Here is a 23,521-nt window from a genome sequence, read left to right as displayed (position 1 = left end):
TTTTCAATTTCTTTTAAGATATCCTTGACAGACACGTTGTCCTTAGTTGTGACTAGTTTTATGGCGTTTTTAACCATAGGTTTAAAAAATGTTCACAAATAATGTTTTTTTTTCTTAAAAAATATTTTTAATAAAAAAAATTAAAAAGTCTAACCAGCCTTTCTTTACATATTTTATAAGATATTCATATGATGCATTCATGATTTTCTTTGGAAAATATAAAAAAAAAACAAATTCATATAGAATAATTAAGAGCTAAAATCGGCCTTTCAATGCTGAAACCATTGTTTAAAAAGAATGACTTAACGATCTATAAAATAAAAAGTTGGTGTTACATCCACCTTAACAAACTACACATGTAATTATGAAATTGTCCTAGATGTCATTTTTGTGTTAACTCAACGTACATGTAGAAATATAAAAGATAAATTCACGCTAAAATGACATCAAAATTAGGGATACAGCTAGTAATCCAATCATTGTATGTATTTTTGTTTCTTTCAATTAAGGTGTAAAATCTAAACAGAAGGTATGCCTTATAGTTTTGTCATAGTAGGGGACACTGAATTTAGGATAAGGCAGTAAGCAGATGCCATTACATGTTTTCTAAGTGATTAAAAATCGGAAATATTTAATGTTTTTCATAATTTCAAGCATTGTTCTGGACTGCAAATAAATTTAAATAAAACTGAAGCAATTTGGAAAGGAAAGAATACAAATTTCAAACCACGAATATTGCCAGTGAAATGGTCAGAACGTGAATTTTTACCCATGGTATTTGGTTTAGTTCAAGTGGGGAACAAAACGCACGTGCTAAGAACTTTTAAAATAGAAAATTAGAAGAACTAAAAGTAACATGTTCATATGGAAAACTGAAAAGCCAAACATTCAAAGTTCTGCATCCTGCCAAGTAAATCATTAAGGTGGATTAAAAGTCCCAATTTTGAAGCACAATTAAAATCATTAAAGCTTGGTCGGGTTAGAAGGATATTTAGTAATACAAAAGCAAGATGAAGAAGTATAATTTAATCTTACCTGACGGTTATAGTATTGAATGACTTTATGATAAACAGAAGTTGTTTAAATTGGCTATATGCATACTCAAAATTACCACAATTTTACAAAGTCATTTTTGAAATATGGACACAACTAAAATGTAATAATATTGATTTGCAGTTAAATATCAGATGTAGTATTCACAGCCATACTAAGTTCTGTAATGCGAAAAAAGTCATATACAACAGGTAAGTAGACATAAAAAGAATGAAATAACTTAAAAAAAATTACAAACAAATAAACTAATAAAAACACGATGAATTTTCTAAAAAATAATAATACAGGAAAAATAGCGGTTTATGGTATCTACATGTAAGACACATGTGTATTTATCTACTATGAGACACATGTAACTGAAAAATACCAACATTTTTTTTTTATAGTAATAAATAAACAGTTGTTCTATGACAAAACAGTTATATCATATTACATCTGATTTTTTCTCAAATACCAACCAACTTTTCAAAGGGAGAGAAAATAGAACATTATTTTTTCAAAATACAGCTCTATCAAACATTCTAAGTTTATTGCATACGCAATGCTAGTTCCTTTCCGACAAGCGCAAAACATTAAACTCCTTCTTAAAAGTGCCACAAAATCAAGTGTGACATACTGACAGACTTACAGCTATATAAACAGATGAACAGATGAGGAGGAAATCAATGCGAGGCCCCTGGTTTCAGCAGGAGGAGACTAATTTAATTAATAGAAATTATAAAGGAGTAAAATATTATATTTTCGGTACTGTTTGTTATCTCCATTTTACAAAAAAAATCTTATGATCTTTGAAGATTGAAAATTATCTTTAAAACACTACAACTAAAAAATTATGTCACTCTAAATGTCCTTTATAAGTTATTATAAGCATTTATTATGATTATGATAACGAAAAACATATAAATTCAACATAAATTATATCGTACATTGTAATTCAGAAGAATATTCCATTAAATATTGCTACTGTAAGATCGAAGCCATAAAATTCCATCCTACATGATTTGGTTCTTAGGTGAATAATGTACTAAAGTCAATTATATGGAACGCCGTAACTGCCTTATGTGGAGAACTTTCATTATACCGTAAATCTGGAAATTTTTACGTCGATTTATTTTTGCGAATTTGGGTCAAAAAGCTGTTGATTAATTTTTACGCTTCAAATTTTTGCAAATTGTTACTGGCGCTAGAAATAAAAAATCAATGAAGATTTTCAAACCAGGTATTGTTTCAAATTAGTATGCACAGTTAGAATACCACCAAATTACTAGTAACGTGGCAGAATCGCTCCGAAACAATTTTGATAAAATACATGTAAAAGGATTTGCACTGAAAATAACTTTTTAATTGATTATAAAAACATTTTAGAGATTGTGTATGCCTTTACCTAAAATATAATCCAAATGAAGTAAAAAATATAACTAATTTTCTCAACGTTTGGTTTTTTTTCTCACCTAAAATTTAGACGCCGTGTTTACATTTGGAACTCTCTAGTAAATGCACTAAGTTCGAGTGATCGCCCGTGTTGATACACGGTTAGATAAAATAACAGTTCTCTCTTTATTGGCAAAATAATTAAAAAAGGGCATACCGTCTCAGTGCTTGTTAAACCATCGGAAGATATTGCATATAATGAGGGCAATTTACAATCACGGGTAATTAACTTGTAGTTGTAGTAGTATAAACGGGTTTCTTTAAAAATGACCAGTGCTTACCGACGCCTATTCTCTGAGTTAAAAAAAAGACACGAGCTCTAAGAAAAAAAATTCTTCACATGTTGATTTATTTTTAAGAAAAATATTTTTGCGAATGCAATGTACGCGCAAATTTGCTAAAAATTTATCTACAGTAAAATTTTCCAGATTTACGGTATGCTGGTATTTTGTCATTATATGATGGTATTTTATCATTTTATGATGGTATTTTGTCATTATATGATGGTATTTTATCATTATATGATGATATTATATAACTTTGTGAAATCCGATAATCTGTTTGGTCAATACGAAGTACTTATTTTTTAATAACGACCGCTGAAAGCGAATAATGACTCGCACGAGCTGCCTCGTTTTCACTTTCGCTTTAGACAAACATGGAAGTTCGCAAGTTGTAGATAAGAAAAATTTAAAAGACATAGTGAAGAACTCTGAGGCTGATAATACAAAACAATTACAAGCATATCTGTCAACATTTTTCGGGAATACTTAGCACATACCCTTTCATGGTTGAGTTCGACTTTTCCACTCACTCGGCGAGCAGAGTTTTGACGCTGTTTACGCGATTACGGAGACTAAAGAAAATAAATACAAGCATGCCATGTAAGATTGTATCTTATCTTTGAAGAAATAGGTATTTATATTTTGTGAGTGCATTTCCTCTGCAAGTGTAAACGAGTGCGATTCTCAATCTGGGGGAGGGGGAATTCTGTGTTATCCGGAGATAGATATATTGCGTTATTATTATGATATGGGTTAAAATTTATTACCGAAACAATTTCCTCTGAGTGATATTCAATGAATTCTGAAACATTTACTGGATGATCGAAGCTAGAAATAAAGACGAAAAGGTAGTAGCATATAATGAAAAGTAGTATAAAGAAAAGTAGTATAATGAAAAGTAGTAGCATATATTGACAAAATACCATCATATAATGACAAAATACCATCATATAATGACAACATACCATCATATAATGACAAAATACCATCATATAATGATGAAATACCATCATATAACGACAAAATTCCATCATATAATGATAAAATACCATCATATAATGATAAAATACCATCATATAATGACAAAATACCATCATATAATGATACCAGAAGTCTCTGTCGAGACTGTAGCTCTACTGGTTTGTACTTATAACAAAGGATGAGAAAAGAAGCCATTGCCATCAGACCAAAACTGTAGAAGGAGTAGCGTTTTAAAGGAATTTCACAGACATTTCTATTTATAGTAACCATGGCAACACCGTTCGTCAAAATCAAAAACTGATGTACTATTTTATATATCTTAGTGTAGTCTATTTGTGTGCCAAGTTATATTGCAATCAGACCAAAACTGTAGGAGGAGTAGCATTTTAAAGGAATTTCACAGAAAATTCTTGTTTTAGTAACCATGGCAACACCTTTCATCGAATTCAAAAACTGATGCACTATTTTATGTATCTTTGTGTAGTCTACTTGTGTGCAATGTTATATTGATATCAGATCAAAATTGTAAGAGAAGTAGCGTTTTAATGGAATTTCACAGAAAATTCTATTTTTAGTAACCATGGCAACACCGTTCATCAAAATCAAAATCCGATGCACTGTTTTATGTATCTTAGTGTAGTCTACTTGTGTGCCAAGTTATATTGAAATCAGATCAAAATTGTAGGAGGACTAACGTTTAAAAGGAATTTCACAGAAAATTCTATTTTTAGTAACCATGGCAACACCGTTCATCGAAATCAAAAACCGATGCATTATTTTATGTATCTTAGTGTAGTCTACTTGTGTGCCAAGTTATATTGAAATCAGATCAAAATTGTAGGAGGAGTAGCGTTTTAAAGAAATTAATTTTGAATAGTAAATTTACGGTCGATAATGCTCAGCAACATGGCCAGATTTGTCCTTAATTCCGATTTCAGCTCCAAGTTTAACAAGCAAACGAAAAAAGGCAGGATTTTTTACTGCGTAGTGGAGGGGTGTACATCCCGCAAGGTTCTGCATATTGATAAGCGTTCTTATTTTTGCCATATTTTGGACGGGAGGAGTATGGAATAAATCTTCATTTTCAATTGACCAAAGGTGATGTAAAGTAAAGAAGAAACTTTTATTTTCCGTTAAGCACAAATAATGTAAAATGGTATTTCCAATGACATCCTTCAATGTTATAATATCTTTTGTCAAACAAATAAAATCAGAGCGATGTAAACCTTTTAATATCGGATTATCTGAATAAAACAGAAGCGGCCATATCTCCAAGGGGGATAAATCTGCTATATTTCCATAGCTCACTTCATCAATTATCGTTTTCTCCTCTAACCAATTGCACTCACTTGTCGTACAGTTTTCTGGAGATAAGCATGGTACAGTGCTTTTATGAAGGTTCCATAATTCATCGGGAAGATCAGCAAGAATAATGCTATATATGTCAATGTACTTTCTGCTATTTAAAGCATTTTCCGTTATTTTATTGAATACACAATGGGTTCTAAGCAACTTCGGTAACATCCTGTAGTCACTACCATTCATATTACTCAGTAAACTTGGATATTTTTTGAACAGCCTAGAAGCAATATCCTCTCTTCCTTTCATACGTGCCATACGAAGACATTCGATTCTCATTGCTTCAGACAAGTCTTCTTGTAAAAATAATTCTATAATGTTTTGCGACCCATTTTCAATTGCATAAAAGAAAGTCAAATTCCCTTCTTTGTCTGAAAATTTAATCAAATCGCCCTTAGAGAGAAGAAAGTCAGTCCATTGTGTCGTCTTTTCCAATAATGATATGTGCAAAAGTGACTGTCCATCACTATTTTTGTAAGTAAGGACATCACTGTATTTGTCCAAAATTTGGCTAATAATTGATTTACACTGGACAGATTGAAGCAAATACGGAAAGTTCATACCAAGTATGTGAACACCTTTTTTTAGTAGTTCGTCTGATATATTATAGTAGCCGTTTGCAACTGCCACTGTTAGAGAATCAACCCCACCTTCCGAAAGCATTTTGACATCAGCATCAGACTCTAACAGTTTCTGTACAATATTTATATCGCCATTATAACAAGAAATGTGAAGTGGTGTTAAACCTTTTTGGTCCTGTAGATTCACATTCCCCCCATTAGAAATTAAACAAGGAAGAATATCAATATCTTGGTTCTGAGCAGCGATATGCAATGCTGTAGACCCAGTCCTGTCTGCAATATTAACATTTGCCCCATAATGTATTAGTAACTTCAAAACCTTTAAATTCCCATTAAAGCAAGCCATATGTAAAGATGTTCGTCCATCTTTGTCCACCAAATTTATATCTGCATTATTTTTCAAAAGCATTTCGATGACTTTTGAAAGATTCCCCAAACAAGCAATATGTAAGGAAGTAAGGCCATCTTTGTCAGGGATGTTTATATCTATATTTGTCTGAATAAGTATTTCAACATTCCATTCAAGTTTCTCTATTAATGCGTTTTCATACTGACATTATTCTAATATATATCTGGTCATATCTGATGTGTTATATGAAATAACATTTTGTGCAGAATTCTTTGAACCGCTTAACTTATTTACTTTCCTATGGAAGCAACGATCATTTTCTCTTTTGTCATGTGTAAAAAATCTTTCAGTTTTTGGATTTCGGCATGCATGATGGATTGCTGTTTTATTCTCTTTATCTAGTGCATTCACATCTACCTCATGTTGTAGAAGAATTAAGATGCATTCTTTGGATAAATTTTCTGAAGCAATATGCAAAGGAGTTCGATTATCCTTGGTGAGAATGTTTGGACATGCTCCTTTGAAGAGCAGATAATAAAGAAGTTCTGAGTTACTATGTGCACAACTGATATGAAGTGCTGTCAGACCATTCTCATTCCTATAATTTATATCAAGTCCTTGATCCAATAGTAAAGAGACGACATTTTTATTTCCGTTTTGACAAGCTTTCCAAAGTCCATTCAGTTGATTTTGTATATTTATTCTTTTTTCCAATAAAGATTTGATGGTATCAGAATTTCCAATAAAACAGGCTAACGCTAATGGAGTTTCGCCGTCATTAGTAGTTAAGTTAATATCGCATCCCTTCTCAATAAGGAAAGAAGTAATCCTATTCTGCTCAGAAAATATGGATGAATATAAAGCTGTCCATCCAAGATTGTCTTGTGAATTGAAATTTGCCCCAAGAGTAATCAAAAGCTCTGCAGCTTCCAATGAACCATTTCGACATGCTAGAGACAATGGTGTCTCACCGTTGTCATCTTTGATATTTACTACAGCTCCAAAGTCATGTAATAATTTGATAACATTAACATGATTATTCCGACAGGCCTCATGGAGTACAGAAATACCGACTTCATTTTGAAAGTTCACGGATGCCCCTTTTGATAGTAAGTAATGAGTAAGATTATAATGCCCTTAAAAACTGCTAACCATTAAGGGTGAAACCATTTCATCCATTAAATGAAAATTTGATGTAAGGTCTTCCTGAGAGCAGACTTTCTTTTGGATAAGGAATTTCAATATTTCTGTTTTTCCCGTTATACAAACTAGAATTGGCAATGGGATTCGTGCAATTGGACAATGATCTTCGTGACCTTCATTTTCTTTATTAAAGTCACAATACAAACAATTATCATCTGAAAACATTTCTTCCATAAGATAGTGAACACTTTCATAAATTTTAATATAGTATTCAAAGCACCATTTAACAATTTCAATATTTTCACTAAGAACAGCCAAATATATTGAACATGCCTTCTGATCGAATAAAGTTTGAAAAAGAGTCTCATTTTCAATTTGAAACAGATATTTTAAAACTGTTGACCAGTTGTATGCCATAAGTAAATGAAGAAATGAAATTCGGCTATTTCTTAATAAATCTCCCTTCGAAAATGAAGTCATACAGTCCATTCGAATTGATGACAAGCTTCGGCCTATTTTCGTAAGTGCTTCATCCAAAACATGTCTATCTTCTAAATGAGAAATCAGACCAGATTCAATCTGTGCTTTTGGCATGGCTGGGTTTTCAAAAACTTCAAAAACCATCCCTCGTTCTATGTCTTTCTGTATTCTTTCTACATAACATGTCAACATGCTTCCATCCAATTCTACTAGAAACAAATCTTCATTATCATCACATTCTAATCTTCCAAGAGGTCTAAGCCTATTTTGAAATATTTCTAATGGTGAATGTTGTATCAATGTTTCTGGTGATTGTTTTCCAAAGTGCCAAACTATTATATCAAGCAGTTTTGTGTGTATTAGAGAAAACGTTTGACCTATTTCTTTGAGATACTTTCCAACAAGTCTGTTGATAGCAGAAAATAAGTCTAAGGGATTGAGATCTATTTCACAAGCGTTGTGAATGTGTTTAAGGCATTCAAAGTCTTCAGATGCTTCCCTTTCAGATAGATATAATGCAAGTTTGTCTTCTGAAAGGGAACAACAAACTAGAGCACAATATTCGTAAATGCTTTCTGGTTTTGGATCGTCTATCATCAAGTCAAGCTTCGAGACTAACTGAACGAAAGGATTGTCAAAAAAAGTTACCAACCGCTCTGGATCAGCCCAAGCATTTACATACAACTTACAAAGCAAGGGGAAGCAATCAATATGCTTTTCAAACAATTGCTTGGGTAAAACTAGTTCGCACTGAACATAAGCTTCCAAGATTTGTTTCTTCTCAATAAATGATAAATGATTTTCTAGAATATCTAAATTGAATATGAAATCTGAGAATATTTTAATCTTTCTGAATGCACGGGCTGAGCTTAAAGCTAACCGACATGAAACAAGAAGTTTTGCTTTCTTTTGGCCTTCTCTTCCTTTGAAATCCAGACATTTTTTAATATCTTCAGAATGCTTAGCCCATTCATAAAAATGTTCATTAACTGTATATTCACCACATGGATCATCGGCAACAAAGACTTGAGGATTTTTTCTGTTGCGATAAGTCGTAATCTCCTCAGGACGACTAACAGGTATGATGGAAAATCCTTCTCTCCCCATTTTAAGCGCGATGTGATGAATAATGGCAGACTTTCCTGATCCTGGATGACCAACCACCACAACACATGGGTGTTCTTTAATGAATTCTTCAACAGCTGTAGATGATTTTGTTTCTACAAATACTTGATCTTCTTCTTCCCAGGACTCCAGTTTTTCCTCAATAAATTCTATATAATTAAAATCAGGAAAGTAAATAATGCAATATGGCTAAGTTAATAGATTTTATATTTTTTCCCCTTTATTTAGACAGGATAACACAATTAGTACATATGCCTAGTTTACATTGTGGTCCTGTATAAAACACATTTACAGACAAATAAAAAAAAATAGTAGGAACTAGAATAAGAAAGAATATATACATGGCATATGATATCAGACATATTTGTACATACAAGTCTATTAAATACTAGTATTAAATATTGTGCCATAAGATAAAATTCATTTAAGAAGAATTTCTTCACCTGTTCAAATTATAATTTTGCAAATATGCTATTTTAAAAACAAACTATGGAATTAGAGTTTCGAACAGTGTCAGGCAACTGGTTCCATAAAATTGCAGTTGAAACATTAAAAGACCGTTTATAATACACACTTCGTGTTTTTGGAATGTATATATTTTGTATTTTATCTTTTTTCCACTTCGGCTATAAATACTATGACTATAAAAAGATTTTACTAAAAATATTTTGAACTCTAATCATTCATATTATACCTTTGGAGGTTTTACAGATTATAGTGACCATTAAAGAAACCTGTTTGAAAGTTTTTTGAGATGTAAATGAAAATATCTAGACATCAATAGCTGGTGTGGACAATAGTTGAGGAGGATTCCCATTTCTATTTATAATATGAGGTGTCTAGATATAGATATGTCTCTGAATATTAGGGAAAATGGCAGTTGTATCCTAAATTGCAGCTTCATAGAAAACAAATATAAAGCTTTCTACAATATGCCTTCAAAATGAGCATGTGTTGGAACAATAATTGATGCAATATTGAGGATTGACTCTTGTTTCCTTTTTATTGCAGCAATGTCTAAAATAGATTCCTAGAATAATCAAGAACGCTTTTTTCAGGCACTTTTTAAGATATCATTGCTGCATAAATAGGAAGAATATTGTAAAACTTGACATTTTTACGACAGTAACTATTGTTGGTGCCTACAAAGAATGGATGTTAAGTAACTAAAAACATATCAATTATGTAATTAAGGAGAAATTGGCGAAAGCTTACAATGAACTGCGACAACGCCGAGGTGTTTGTCAGTTGTTCATGGCGTGATTGCAATGATGTTTTGAGAATTTAATGAAAAAATTATAGTTTATAATTAAAATTTAACTTAAGATCTACCCAAAAATAAATATAAGCTTTAGAGTTTCTGCAGCTGACAAAATTCTCATAAAACAAAGATTAGTTTCTATTTTCTATTATCAATCGCCAAAAAATGTATTAAAATCTTGTCTACGGTGTTAATTAAAAAATTATAACTTAACTTGCTTATTTTGTTCATTTTTTATTCATGAAAAGGAAGTAGAACAAGCCATTCTATAATTATGTACCGGTATATATTATTCTGCTGTGTGCTTACGTCACATAATGAACTATTTTAATAACTTCATTCATACACATGTATGATGATATTTGTTCTCTGCATGATTATATAATAGAGAGCTTCCACAAATGTATATATTTACATTAAAGTCGTATCCTTAACATAAAAATAATATAGTTTACTATAGTTAACTATAGTAAATCAAAGTGACAAAGTTTTCGTCAATGTTTTCCAAAGTGTCCAAGTTTTCGCCAAAACTTTTCAAAGTGTCAAAGTTTTCGCCAAAGAATTTCATAGTGTCAAAGTTTTCTCATAAGTTTTTCAAAGTGTCAAAGTTTTCGATAAAGTTTTTCAAAGTGTTAAAGTTTTCAATAAAGTTTTTCAAAGTGTCAAAGTTTTCGCCAAAGTTTTTAAAGTGTCAAAGTTTTCGTCAAAGTTTTTCAAAGTGTCAAAGTTTTCATCAAAGTTTTTCATAGTGTCAAAGTTTTCGTCAAAGTTTTTCAAAGTGTCAAAGTTTTCGATAAAGTTTTTCAAAGTATCAAAGTTTTCAATAAAGTTTTTTAAAGTATCAAATTTTTGGATAAAGTTTCTCAAAGTGTCAAAGTTTTCGATAAAGTTTTTCAAAGTATCAAAGTTTTCGATAATTTTTTTGAAAGTATCAAAGTTTTCAATAAACTTTTTCAAAGTATCAAAGTTTTCGATAATGTTTTTCAAAGTGTCAAAGTTTTCGATAAAGTTTTTCAAAGTATCAAAGTTTTCACCAAAGTTTTTCAAAGTGTCAAAGTTTTCGCATAAAGTTTTTCAAAGTGTCAAAGTTTTTGTCAAAGTTTTTCAAAGTGTCAAAGTTATCACTATAATAAATCAAAGTTTTCAATGTGTCAAAGTTATAACTATAGTTAACTATAGTAAACTAGAGTTAACTATAGTTAACTATAGTATTTTTTGTTAGGGATACTGCTAAGATCACCTCTAACATTCCAGGGTATCGTTTCTAACCGTTCCAATCTTAGTTGTCTTATCTCCAGTAAATGCTCCAAAAGAAGTTCTCGCTCAGAGTCATCGATTGAGGTTACCCTTAAAGTCATAGCTTCATTTAGTAAAGCAGAACCTCCAAGTCTTCCAATAGCCTAAAACGATTCCAAACATGTATATAATGAGGATTATACACGAGTCTTCTAAATTAGAAAGTAAGGTCAATAGCAAGGCAGGGTTTCAGGAGAAAAAAGGGTTTAATACATAGGCTTTTTCCATTTAAAAAACAGTCATTGAAAGTGATCTCCCGTTTGGAATTCTCTATGCGGTGGAAATAAATAAAGCGTTTACAGAGGTAAACAAAAGCACGTGTTTTTTTAACGGATAGAATCAACTATAATATAAGAAAAAAAGCAGTGATAGTTTGTTATACATTATATTGTGTAAACTGAAAGGGCAGACAATCAAAATGTCCTCATTTACCATAGTTATGCTGGGAAGAACAAAGATGCGACATGTGCTAAAAGTTACGAAAGCTAGAGTGGTAACCGGATAAGAACAGTTCTATAGGTCATGCTTAGTAACTTCTGATAAAATTTATAATAATTCAATGCAAATATATTTATGAAAATTTATTTCCCATAACGTAAATTACATGATAGAAACTCTTGATCATTGTGAATAATAATTAGATGTGAAGGGAAGCAACTCAAAATTAACAAACAGTGCTGGAATTTCTTTGTTTTGTCTCTATATTTCGCATTTTCAGCCAAAATATATACACGTCATCGGATATAAGTATACAACAAGGTATTTTATTCAAAACGTCTGTGAAAGAAATGAGTTTTAGAGAAATTGAATGGTTAAAAATTATCTAGGTTCTTTTTATCATCAATTTACATATGTAATGCATTGACTCTGATTAAGAATTGTGAAAGCATTGATTAGACGAAAACTAGGAATGAAGGCTGACTTGGTGTGTAAAAAGAACCAGAATTAAACATGTTTTGTACCATTAAACATGTTCCAAAATTCTTGAAAAATTCTATACTAAAGCCAGAAACATTGCCAATGTCCTTAAATTGATTAAATTGATTGTGCGATTCTCAGTTATTCTTGGACTCTCATTAAGGCTTTGCATTCTCAACGGCATGCCTCTCAAATGGTGACCGATTCTCATTGGTTTAGAAATTAATGACCTCATCAACTTGAGATTATTGTTGACAACAATGATATGACTTAAGCCCACCTTTTTAATGTACGAACCTTTTTTATCGGTTCCTAGATACACTCGGTGACATTCACCCGTTTTTTGTACTCTGTATATTTCATCAGTGATTTGAAAAGCTGTGTAAATTTTAGTTTGTCATGCTATGTAATTTGGCTGAAAAATTACGATCAGAAAACACTCTAGCCTTGTAGTTAAAATGTTGTAAAATAGGAATGCGGGTGTTATGCATATGTATGTAATATCAAAAGGTACTTGTTTATTGAAAATCATCACGTAGATCTGCACGTTGGCCCCACTTATATCGAACAATTCGAACTAACACCATTTTTGTTGTCTATGTTGTTAACATAAACTAGCAAGGTTCATCATTTGAGAGACAAAGCGTCGAGATTCCTCACTGAATGTCCAAGTATAACTGAGGAATTTACGATCTCAAAAATTAACTGGAGAGCAATTCGCAACATACCCATTATTCAGATTTCTTTATTTCGTTTTTTTTTTATTAATATCATCTATTTTATGCATATGAAATCAGATGACTTTATTTTACGGGAAAAGGTATTAATTTTTTGGTCGGGGTCGGCCTGCGGCCTTGGGTATATATAAGTAGGAAAGCTCGGGAACAACTTTCTTTTCATCAACTTGCTGGATACAGAGTAGGTTGAATATTTCTTTGTCAAGTTTTTTCATAATATTTGTAAGAATTTTTTTGCATCTGCCTTAAATATATTTTAAATTTTGGTTAATTGATAATAAAGTTTGTATGTTCTTAATACTTTTTTCATCCAACGTATATATTTTCTCTGGATTATGCTGGATTTACAGCCCGATTAAATGTGACACGACAGCCATTTTGAATATATTGTTGCAAATTTTTGCCCGTAGCAAATTTATCAAAAAATTTGTATCTGGTGAATTACAATTAGTAATTTTTGTTTGTTATTTAATCTAACGAGCGGAAATGCCTCCCAAAAATAAGACTAAGCGGAATTGCAGACTGAGAGACAACGAGGGCAAAGCATCAAGTTCAAAGAGGTCAAGACAAGAGCGACCAGCGGTAGCGATAGAGGTTGACGATAATCATACAGTTCAGGAACCAGGGGCCCATTTTAAAAAAAGAACTTAGGACTTAAGACCAAATTTAGTTCTTCGTATAACATTCTAAATAACAATATATTGAAAATGAATCTAATCTTTCTAAAAGGAATGTAGTAAGATATCTTTACAGTAGCAGTTTTAAAGAAAATCATTAATTTTGCAAAATGTTACATTCATCTGAAGTTTTTGGCCTTAGTCGTAAGTTCTTTTGTAAAACAGACTCCAGGTCCTTCAGGAAGCATCGCCGCCCAAGAGAATGTAGTTGGTGCCAGAAAGTCAAACTCTACCCCCCTGGCCCCAGCACCTGTGCCTGCTTTGGCCATTGAATCTCAATCAGGTACAAGCATTGGTTATGAGAATCAATATGTAGATAGCATTCATTCACTATTGGCTAGCAATGTCTCTAACTCATTGAAGTCTAAAATCATTAGTTCAGCATACATAGAGATTAGTTTGTTGCTTGATAACACTTCCCTGACAGAATCTTCAGAGAAAAAAATATTTTTTAATGAAAAAGGGGAGTTGGTCACAAGAGAGGTTGTTAAACCTAGCAATAAGATTCAAAATATCAGTAAATGGACAGATGCATTCTTAGTTTACTCTAGCATTTATGCTTCAGCCCACCCAGAATCTTACCAGGGTTTGCTGAAATATTTACATGACATAAGACTCGGGGCTTCAAGGTGTGGGGAGGGGATTTGGGATGGAAGAAATATGACGAGCAGTTTCGACTTCGCCGCAGTATCGATCCCACCATAGATTGGTCTAAAGTAGACTATGAGTTATGGTTGATGTTTATGTCATCATCCCCACAATCTAAACTAACAATTAAACCAAACAGCCCAGCCTACAGCAAGTGCTATAATTTCAACTTCAAGGGTCATTGTGACAGACCTTCTTGCCAGTACATGCACAAGTGCATTAAATGTTCTGGGAGTCATCCACAATATTTGTGCCCTCAATCTAATTATGTTGGGAAGTCCACAAGTTACCCAAGGGGACCACTTCAAGGGCAACCCCAAGTTAGACCCCTTATGTCACACCCAACCCAAACCCACAGACCACAAAGGTATATGGGCCCTAGGAAATTTCCCTATTAATGTTGAAAAGTTAAATGAATATTTGCAGCCATATCCAGACAAATATGCTGCTAATTATATTTAAAAAATGGGTTTTCAAAGGGTTTTGAAATAAATTATACAGGCCCAAGGTGTCATGTGTTTTCAAAAAATCTAAAGTCTGCAAGTGAACACCATGATGAGTTGATGGAAAAGATAAGTAAGGAAATAAAGCTTGGCCGAATCATGGGTCCTCTTGATCAACTTCCAATTTCTAACCTCCATATTTCACCAGTTGGCATTGTCCCTAAATCTGATGGAGGGTGGCGAATGAATACCCATTTATCCTATCCTAGTTCCCAGGGGATCAATGACTTTATAGACCCAGATTTATGTACAGTGCAGTATGCATCATTTGATGGTGTAGTCAATATGATTGCAAATTTGGGAAGGGGCGCATTGATAGGTAAGATGGATTTTAAAAGTGCTTTTCGTTTAGTTCCGATAAATCCAGGGGATTTTGACTTGTTAGGTTTCTCTGTAGATGGATTATATTACATAGATAAATGCCTTCCCATAGGTTGTTCCATTAGCTGCAGAATTTGGGAAACATTTGCAACTTTTCTACACTGGCTTGCTCAGTTCAAGTCTGGATTGAATACATTAGATCATTATTTAGACGATTTCCTTTTTGCAGGTAGGTCTGGTAGTGATGAATGTGAAATTCTAATGTCTACTTTTAGTAACTTAGCTGGGGATTTAGGGGTACCTCTAGCCCATGAGAAAACTTCTGGTCCAACAACAAAATTAATATTTCTAGGTTTCGAAATTGATACACTAGAGATGACAATTAAGATTCCAGAAGCTAAGTTAGAAATCCTGAAGAGTCTGATTGACAATTTTTTAGATAGGGAAAAAGTTACACTGCAAGAAATGCAGTCTTTAGTTGGAATGCTCAATTTTTTCTCAAAGGCAATCAGATCTAGTAGAGCTTTTATTCGAACAATGTATGATGCATTTAGTGGAGTTTTCAAGCCACATCATCATATAAGATTATCAGTAGGAATCAAAAATGACCTTAGAATGTGGCTGGTGTTCTTGAACCATTTCAATGGGGTTGCATATTTTCCTAATACTGTATGGGAAGATTCTAGCATTTTACAGTTATTTACAGATAGTGCAGGTTCAGGTCATTTAGGTTGTGGGGGTTACTTTAGTGGAAGTTGGTTTTTTCTCCAATGGCCAAAACATTGGAACAACTAAGAAATTTGGAGAGACATGACTTTTCTTGAGCTCATACCAGTAGTTTTAGCAATAGAGGTATGGGGACCTAGGTTGTTACATAAAAAAGTTCAGTTTCATGTTGATAACCTTTCATTAGTTAGTGTCATTAATACCCAATCTTCCAAGTCCAAAAGAGTGATGGATTGGTAAGACATTTGGTTTTCAGACTGATGATCAATAATGTTATATTTAGGGCAAATCACATTAGTAGCTTGGATAACAAAATTGCAGATTCTAGTTCTTGCAAACGGTGGTTCCGCTTCAAGACGTTAGCACCAGAGGTAAGCACCAGACCAGACCCTCTTCCAGTAGAATTAGTCAACATGATTTACAGATTCAAATGAATAAATTGCTAGATGCTTCAATCTCTGAAAACACTAAGACAGCATACGAAACAGGACAAAATTCATTTTATAATTTCCGGAAAGAATTTGGGTACGAAATTTCATGGCCCCCACCTCTTAGAGATGTTCACTTTGTTGCTTATCTGTCACTTAAGAAGTGTTCCTATGCTACGGCAAAATCTTATCTATCTTCTATTAGTTTTCAATGCAAAATTCACAATTGGGTTGATGAAACAAAGAACTTTCTGGTTGTAAAGGTTCTTGAGGGTATGAGAAGAACTGGTAGGTCTGCAGATGCAAGGCTACCTATAACCTTGCAGTTGCTTTCTGAAGTTGTTAGGGTTTTATCGAGCATTTGTAGCAATAGTTATGAAACAAAATTGTTCAGAGCTGCTTATATTTTAGCCTTCTTTGGTTTTCTCAGAATAGGGGAATTCACATTGTCTACTGGTAATAGTGTTCATACAATTTTACAAGTGACTGATGTTCAATTTGAAGCTAATTACTCCAAGGTTTTTGTACACATAAGAATGTCAAAATGTGATCAGGATAGAAAGGGGGTTTCTTTAGCCATTGATAAAAGTGGGGGAATATTGTGTCCAGTAGCAAGTTTGATAGATTATCTTGCAGTAAGACCAAAAATTAAAGGGCCATTATTTATCCACTGTGGAAAAAATCCCCTTACCAGATATCAGTTCTCTTCGGTTTTGAAAAAATCACTTCAGGTTTTGGGGGTTGAGGGACATTATAGGGCCCATTCATTTCTTATCGGGGCAGCCACTGCAACATTTGAAGCGGGGTGTTCACAAGATGTCATAATGGAAGCAGGGCGTTGGAAGTCTAGGGCATACAAATCATACATAAGATGTCCTGTTGGGCAGATATTGGGGGCAAATAAGTTGTAATTTTGTAAATATAACAAGAATTATTCAAATTATTGCATACATTTGTAGAGGTCTCTGAAGTTAAAGTCTGGTGTGTGGGCTCTTCTATTATTAAGAATGCAATGATGGCATCAGTATGCAGACTGGAGGGAACAAATCTTGGATTGGATAGATTGAAAATAAATATCTGGTGGCAGGGATATTCAGGTTTGAATTTTTTGGGACTTAAAAGAAAGCGCTTTTTTCTGACAGACTATGAGGAATCCCCAGACTTTTTGGTTATTCACTGTGGGGCAAACGATTTAGGATCAATTGATCTGTATACTCTCATTGAGAAAATTAAATCCCATCTAAAGATTATCAAGACTCGCTTTCCACATTCTACACTTGTTTGGTCACAGATGCTGCCACGAAATAAATGGAGGTATTCGGGGGACAATAAAGCAATGGAGCGTTCCCGTCTTAAGGCCAATAGGGTAGCTGCTTCATTAGTGTTAGAGTTGGGGGGTTGTTACATAAAGTACCCTGATTTATTGAAAAACATATCACAATTTCTGTTGCCAGATGGAGTACACCTCAATGACCTAGGAAATAAACTCTTTCTAAATAATATCCAAGGGGGGTTAGAATTTTTCCTGTCAAAGCAAGGAAATGTGTATCCTTAAACAAAACATACTAAAGAACATTGGTCCGTGGGGGCTTTTTTGTCAGTTGCTTGGGTGCTCCCCCATGTGTGGGATGACTGCGAACTCTCATTCGGTTGTTCACTGTCATGTGGCGTTTGCGCACACCAAAGCAACTGAGGCCTACATAAACTTTGTATTGTTGTGAAGTTTTCACCATTGAACTGTGAAGGGGGTTGAAATGTTGAACCATTTTATATGTAAAATATTTGTTGATATGTTGATATAATTTGTTTTGTGCTTGATTTGTGCATATAACTAATTACACTTAAATAAGTAACCGCGGTTTACCCGGGGTGGTCATTTTTTGCACATATGACTTGTTTGTGTTGATGAATTTTGTTGAATTTGTGTGGGTTTGCCCAAAAGTTGTGTGTATTAATTGGCATCCCACAAATTACTATGCCACGGCCAATGTTCGCCAAAATAAAGGTTAAAACAAACATTTTGTTGTCATTTCCCTGTAAAAATAATTATGAATGTGTTTTTATAGAAAAACATAAATTTGTTTTTTTCAATTTTCTTTGTGTTCTACTATAGTAAATTGAACTTTCATTCCCGTCCACTGCTTACTCACTGTTCTACCCATTTATAAAATTAAATTTTCTTTTAGTGATTGGTGTGCCTTTTCTCATTATTTGGTTTATTTTTGAAGAGCCACTGATGTGGGAATAGGAACACTAAGGATAAAGCAAGGTAATACAATTGATTTCTACATAGACTATTGAATGATATAAATGTACTTTCGCTTACCCCCTCTATATCTATCCAGCTAGTATTAAATTCATTTGCATTCATCCTTGCGTCTGTTGAATGAGCAACTTTGTTTCTGTAGAACTTGATTCTTGCTAAGTCAGCCCCAGTACTGACATCTGATGGATTTGGTAGAACATCAAATCCTCCTGCTGGTGCTGGTGTAGAGGGACTCATCACAGGAAGAAACAAGACCTTTCAGTTAAAACTGAAAGGCGGCTTTCAGTAACTTTTTAGTGGCCATTCAGCCACTGAATGGCACATACATTTCAGCAACCTTTCAGCTGCCTTTCAGTCACATTTCAGATACCTTTCAGATACCTTTCAGTCACCATTCAGCGGACACATTTCCGTCAACTTTCAGTGGCCTTTCCATCAACTTTCAGTGACTTTTCCATCAATTTTCAGTGACCTTTCCGTCGTCTTTCAGTGACCTTTCCGTCGACTTTCAGTGACCTTTCTGTCGTCTTTCAGTGACCATTCCGTCGACTTTCAGTGACCTTTCTGTCGTCTTTCAGTGACCTTTCCGCCACCTTTCAGTGATATTTAGGTCTCAATTTAGCAATTTTTTCACTAGCGTATTATTTTATAATCAGATATTTTTCCTTAACAAGGAAGCATATTTTGAATAAAGATTTATTATTCAATCTTAATTGTGTGGGTTTTTTTTATTTACTCATCGTGATCAAATTCGGGTACCTTGAAATATGTCTAAGTAATTATTATATTTTTATAAAATATGTGAGACTTATTCAATATGATTTTTAATTTTCTAGTAACATTTAGAAAACAAAAATTCTTCAAGTGATAAAGAATGATGATCCGATAACCGATTCAAAATTTAAATAAATGCCGCATATCATTCTATAGTGCTTATACGTGTATTTTTTCATGCAAATTTACAGTTTTGATTGATGAGACAGAATTTATATTATTTAAACCATTTCTGGAAGATCGCAAGTATTACTGATCAATTTCGTTTCTTAATTATGTCATTGTCAAAACTGCAGGATATTTAGTTTTTGAAAGACATTATTTTAAATTCATTTTTAATGACAAGAATAAATAAATCGTTTATACATGACTCTTGTAGAAAAAAAATATAGTAGATTTTAGCTTTCTAAATGGTATTGATTTAATAAAATCATTCTACTTAGTTTCTAGATAGAGAATTTACAACGATCTTAAATCTTTGACACAGGAACAGGTGCCCGTCTCTGATAATTGTCATCATCCCGATAGGAGATGTGTAATTAATTAGTCTGTCCCCAAAATCCGCGCAACTAACATAGAATATACAAAAGATATACAAGATATATACACATCGCAGCTCCTCGATACAACAGGTGAACTGATTGTTCTATCGATTTATATAAATTAATTGATTTTAGATCCTCATTGCTCAACAAGAAGTCGTAGCGTAATCGATAAGGTAGTGGACACCTAAGCAGGAGACCAGGGTTCGACTCTGGGCATGGGAGCAATTTTTTTTCTTGTATTAATTTTTTTCCTATTTTTTTTATTCGGAATTAGATACATTTAATGCTATTATACCAGGAAAAAGTGAAATAAAATTTTTATGTAAAAAAATAAGCCGATTATTCAATAAAAAGATTCAACTGAATGATCACGGAAAGGTCACTGAAATGTATGTGCCATTCAGTCGACTGAATGGTAACTGAATGATCACGGAAAGGTCACGGGAAAGGGTCTTTTCAGTGACCTTTCAGTGACCATTCAGTGGCCATTCAGCCACCATTCAGTCGACTGAATGGTGGATTTTCATCCTGTGCATGTTTCGTAAAAGGCAGATTAAGAGTGTAACATCAAAATCCTTTGACATAGGTGCATTAACTAAAACATTTTAAAATGAGGTAATAAATCTTTAAATCAAAAAGTAGTCTGTTCCTAATTTTTTTATCAGTAAGGACAGATGATACAAATGAAACAATGTTTATGTTGGTACATATTTTTGACCTATTTTAAATGATACGACTATTAAATTTCCAAACTGTAGACTTTCTACAATGATCAATATTCTGCCTTTTTACATTCACCCTTAAACTTTTGTAAATCTGAACAATTTATCACCTTAAAACACGCACGTGTAAAATTTTGGAAAAAAGTGAAATCAATAGAGTTATCAGTTTTACATAGTAATACATGATTTGCTTGATTGAATGTATGTTGTTTAATGTCCCTCTCGAGATTTTTTCTCTCATATGGAGAAACAATCAATTACCGCTTGAGAGCTGTCAAATACTCGGCACTCAAGGCAATTGCGCAGGGGGATCTTTTTGTGCCAGCACTTTCTGCAACAATGGACGTTGGTTTTTACGGTCTCATCTGAAAGACCCGCCGGTCTCAACGTCCCTCAGTGGGATTCAAACCCCACTGTAGGAAAGCTGGTGACAGCAATATATATGTCGGTCATCAAAATATGCCGGTGTAAAGACGAATAATGACCCCCATCGAATAATGACCGGGGGTCATTTTTCAACGACAAAAAATGACCCCTTACCCGTAGAAAAAAATCATTTTTTGTAGAAGAAGTGTCCTAGGGGTCATTATTTTATATGTTAGTCCTATAAAAAATTGACCCCCATTGAAAAATGAACCCCTTTAAATTGAAAAGAGATTCTTTATTGTCAAGTAAATAAAATTTCTTTTTAATATTCCTCCTTATAGTGTTTGCTTGAAGATTGATATTCCACTTCTTTTTAGAAATCAAACGATACAACAAACAGGTTCCAATACTCTTTGGCAAATCCTATTTGACAATGAAAGAGGAGGAAATATTTAAACCCCCCCCCCCCCAAAAAAAATTACGTCAAATTAAATGAAAAGCAAATATATAAATAAAACTCTATATCTTTTAATAATACTGAAAGAAGCTCTAGATAAAATATTGAAATGAAGTTAAGCCTTCACACAAGTTCTATCATATCATATTTACTTCGGCATGATTAAAGCATACTTTAAATGTTGGTGGGGGTATACTTGAAAGTTTTGTGGCAAAGTAACAGTTGAAAATTAGTAGAATAGTAGATTATTTTAAACTTATTTTTAGCCCCTCCTTATAGAAAAATAAAGGTAGGGTAGTTTTTTTGTTGCTTTTGTTGATAATCGACTTCCTCCTAAATACGTAAGGGGGTGGGGTGGGTATAACACCTAAAATATGCTCTGTGAAGCTATGGGCTAGTGTAAAATACACATTCTAATGCCAAAACTATACATGTAGACATAACCTTCTGATTTAACATACAGTATTCATCACGTTTCTTAATTCTTGTTTTACTCCACTCTTTTACCCGGTTCTGAGTATATTTTTCAGAGAATTTAATATGAAAATCAGAACAAACATTTTGTTTATTTTTTGTAACGTCTTCTTTATACTGTATCACAATATGAAAAGTTAATTGAAGACCATTTCTTTTAATGTCCGTGTAATCGAAGATTCGGGGGTATATAGTTTTATCATGTCCATCTGTATGTCTGTCTGTCTATCTGGCGGTCTGTTTCTCCGCAAAAACTTTAACCTTGACCATAACTTTTCATTTATTGTAGCTATGCCTTTCATTTTCATTATGTGTATATTCCTTGTGACAAGACCTTGCTTTGGGTACTGTCATGTTCTAAGTTTTGAATTTACCGGGTGGGAGTAAATACAAAATTTAGAACATGACATATTCTAAACTTTGTATTTACTCTCACCCGGTAAATTGAAAATTTAGAACATGACAGTACCACCAAATTTGTCCTTTTGACCTTTACGTTTGAGTTTGTCCCATTTTACAAAAAAATGCCAATTTTTAAATTTACTTAGGCTATAACTTTTAAACAGTAGATACTAGTACTCTCATACTTCACAAATATAATCCTTGTTACAATAAACTTTTCTTAAGAAACCATCAACTTTGACCCTTTGACCTTTGAGTTTGACATACCTTTCAAACACTTATCCTTAGCCATTAATTTTGAAGAAGTGGTGATAGGGCTTTCCTATTTTACAATTGTGTTTCTTGTGAGAAGACCCTACTTTGGGTACCATTGTATTTAAATTTCATTTAAGAAAAGATAAATCTTCTTTATGTTGCCATACAGGGGCATAGCTGTTTCACAAACACATCTATTTATATATCAGAGGAGTTGCGGATAACAGATGGACACCCCAGAGCGTAAGAGACGGACGGAAGGACATCCCGACCACTATATATCCTCCCGCTTTTCAAGCGGAGGATATAATAATATATGATACTGCAGATTTTTTTCTGTCAGTACGATGATTTTCACCATCAAACAAGATGTGTTTGTGAAACACTGATGCCCCCATATGGCAACATAGCAAAGATTAAACTTTTCTTTAATGCAAATTTAATGAATCGGTACCAAAAGTAGGATTATTCTCACTGTAAAACAATTGTGAAATTTGAAAGTAGGCCAATGTTGAAGTTTTTCAATAAGTACAAAAATCTCAAAGATGAAGGTTAAAAGGTCAAGGCAATTGGTATCCAATGAAAGGTCTTTCCACATAGAATACTTATGTAGAGTATGGAAGCCCCAGCTGAAACCGTTTAGAAGTTATGGCCAAGGTTAATTTCTTTTAAAAGTAGGTCAAACTCCAAGGTCAAGGTCAAAGGGTAAAACTTCTTGTTATCAAATGAAAGGTCTTGTTACAAGGACAACATATATGAAGTATAAAAGCACTAGCACTAACCCTTTAAAAGTTGTGGTTAATGTTTGCTTTTTTAAAGTAGGTCAAACTCAAAGGTCAAGGTCAAAGAATCAAAGTGCTTGGTATCAAATAAAAGGACTTTCACAAGGATTACATATACGAAGAATGAAAGCCATATCTCTTACCGTTCAAAATTTATGGCCAAGGTTAAAGTTTTTT

The 23,521-nt window shown here is 33.2% G+C and overlaps 3 protein-coding genes across 4 annotated transcripts in view; all 3 read right to left on the bottom strand.

Annotated features, from left to right (window-relative positions):
• Positions 1-4,631: 4,631 nt before the first annotated feature.
• On the bottom strand, positions 4,632-6,299 carry LOC134276719 (ankyrin-3-like). Its single transcript, XM_062758993.1, has one exon. The coding sequence runs from the start codon at positions 6,096-6,098 to the stop codon at positions 4,632-4,634; it is 1,467 nt and encodes a 488-aa protein (XP_062614977.1). The 5' UTR covers positions 6,099-6,299.
• LOC134276713 (ankyrin-3-like) lies at positions 6,246-7,163 on the bottom strand (the record flags this gene model as incomplete). The annotated part of the gene is made up of 1 exon (XM_062758980.1): positions 6,246-7,163. A coding segment is annotated over one exon (918 nt), but the record flags the coding sequence as incomplete, so codon positions are not given.
• Positions 7,159-23,521, bottom strand: part of LOC134276729 (uncharacterized) — a 108,227-nt gene continuing 91,864 nt past the window's right edge. The window contains exons 3-4 of one of the 2 annotated variants that reach the window (XM_062759047.1): positions 11,288-11,447; positions 7,159-8,935 (exon numbers count right to left, since the gene is read on the bottom strand). In XM_062759047.1, coding sequence (XP_062615031.1) covers positions 7,176-8,935; positions 11,288-11,447 — 1,920 coding nt within the window. In that variant the 3' untranslated portion in view covers positions 7,159-7,175. The remainder of the gene's footprint in view (positions 8,936-11,287; positions 11,448-23,521) is intronic. The other variant, XM_062759040.1, reaches the window with a different exon arrangement.

This window comes from Saccostrea cucullata, unplaced genomic scaffold (genome assembly GCF_032062105.1).
Source record: "Saccostrea cucullata isolate Sc308-1 unplaced genomic scaffold, CSIRO_AGI_Scuc_v1 ctg2261, whole genome shotgun sequence".
NCBI classification, from domain to species: Eukaryota; Metazoa; Mollusca; class Bivalvia; order Ostreida; family Ostreidae; genus Saccostrea; species Saccostrea cuccullata.
The sequence above is the reverse complement of the archived record's forward strand: the minus strand, read 5'-3'. Positions and strand labels throughout refer to the sequence as shown.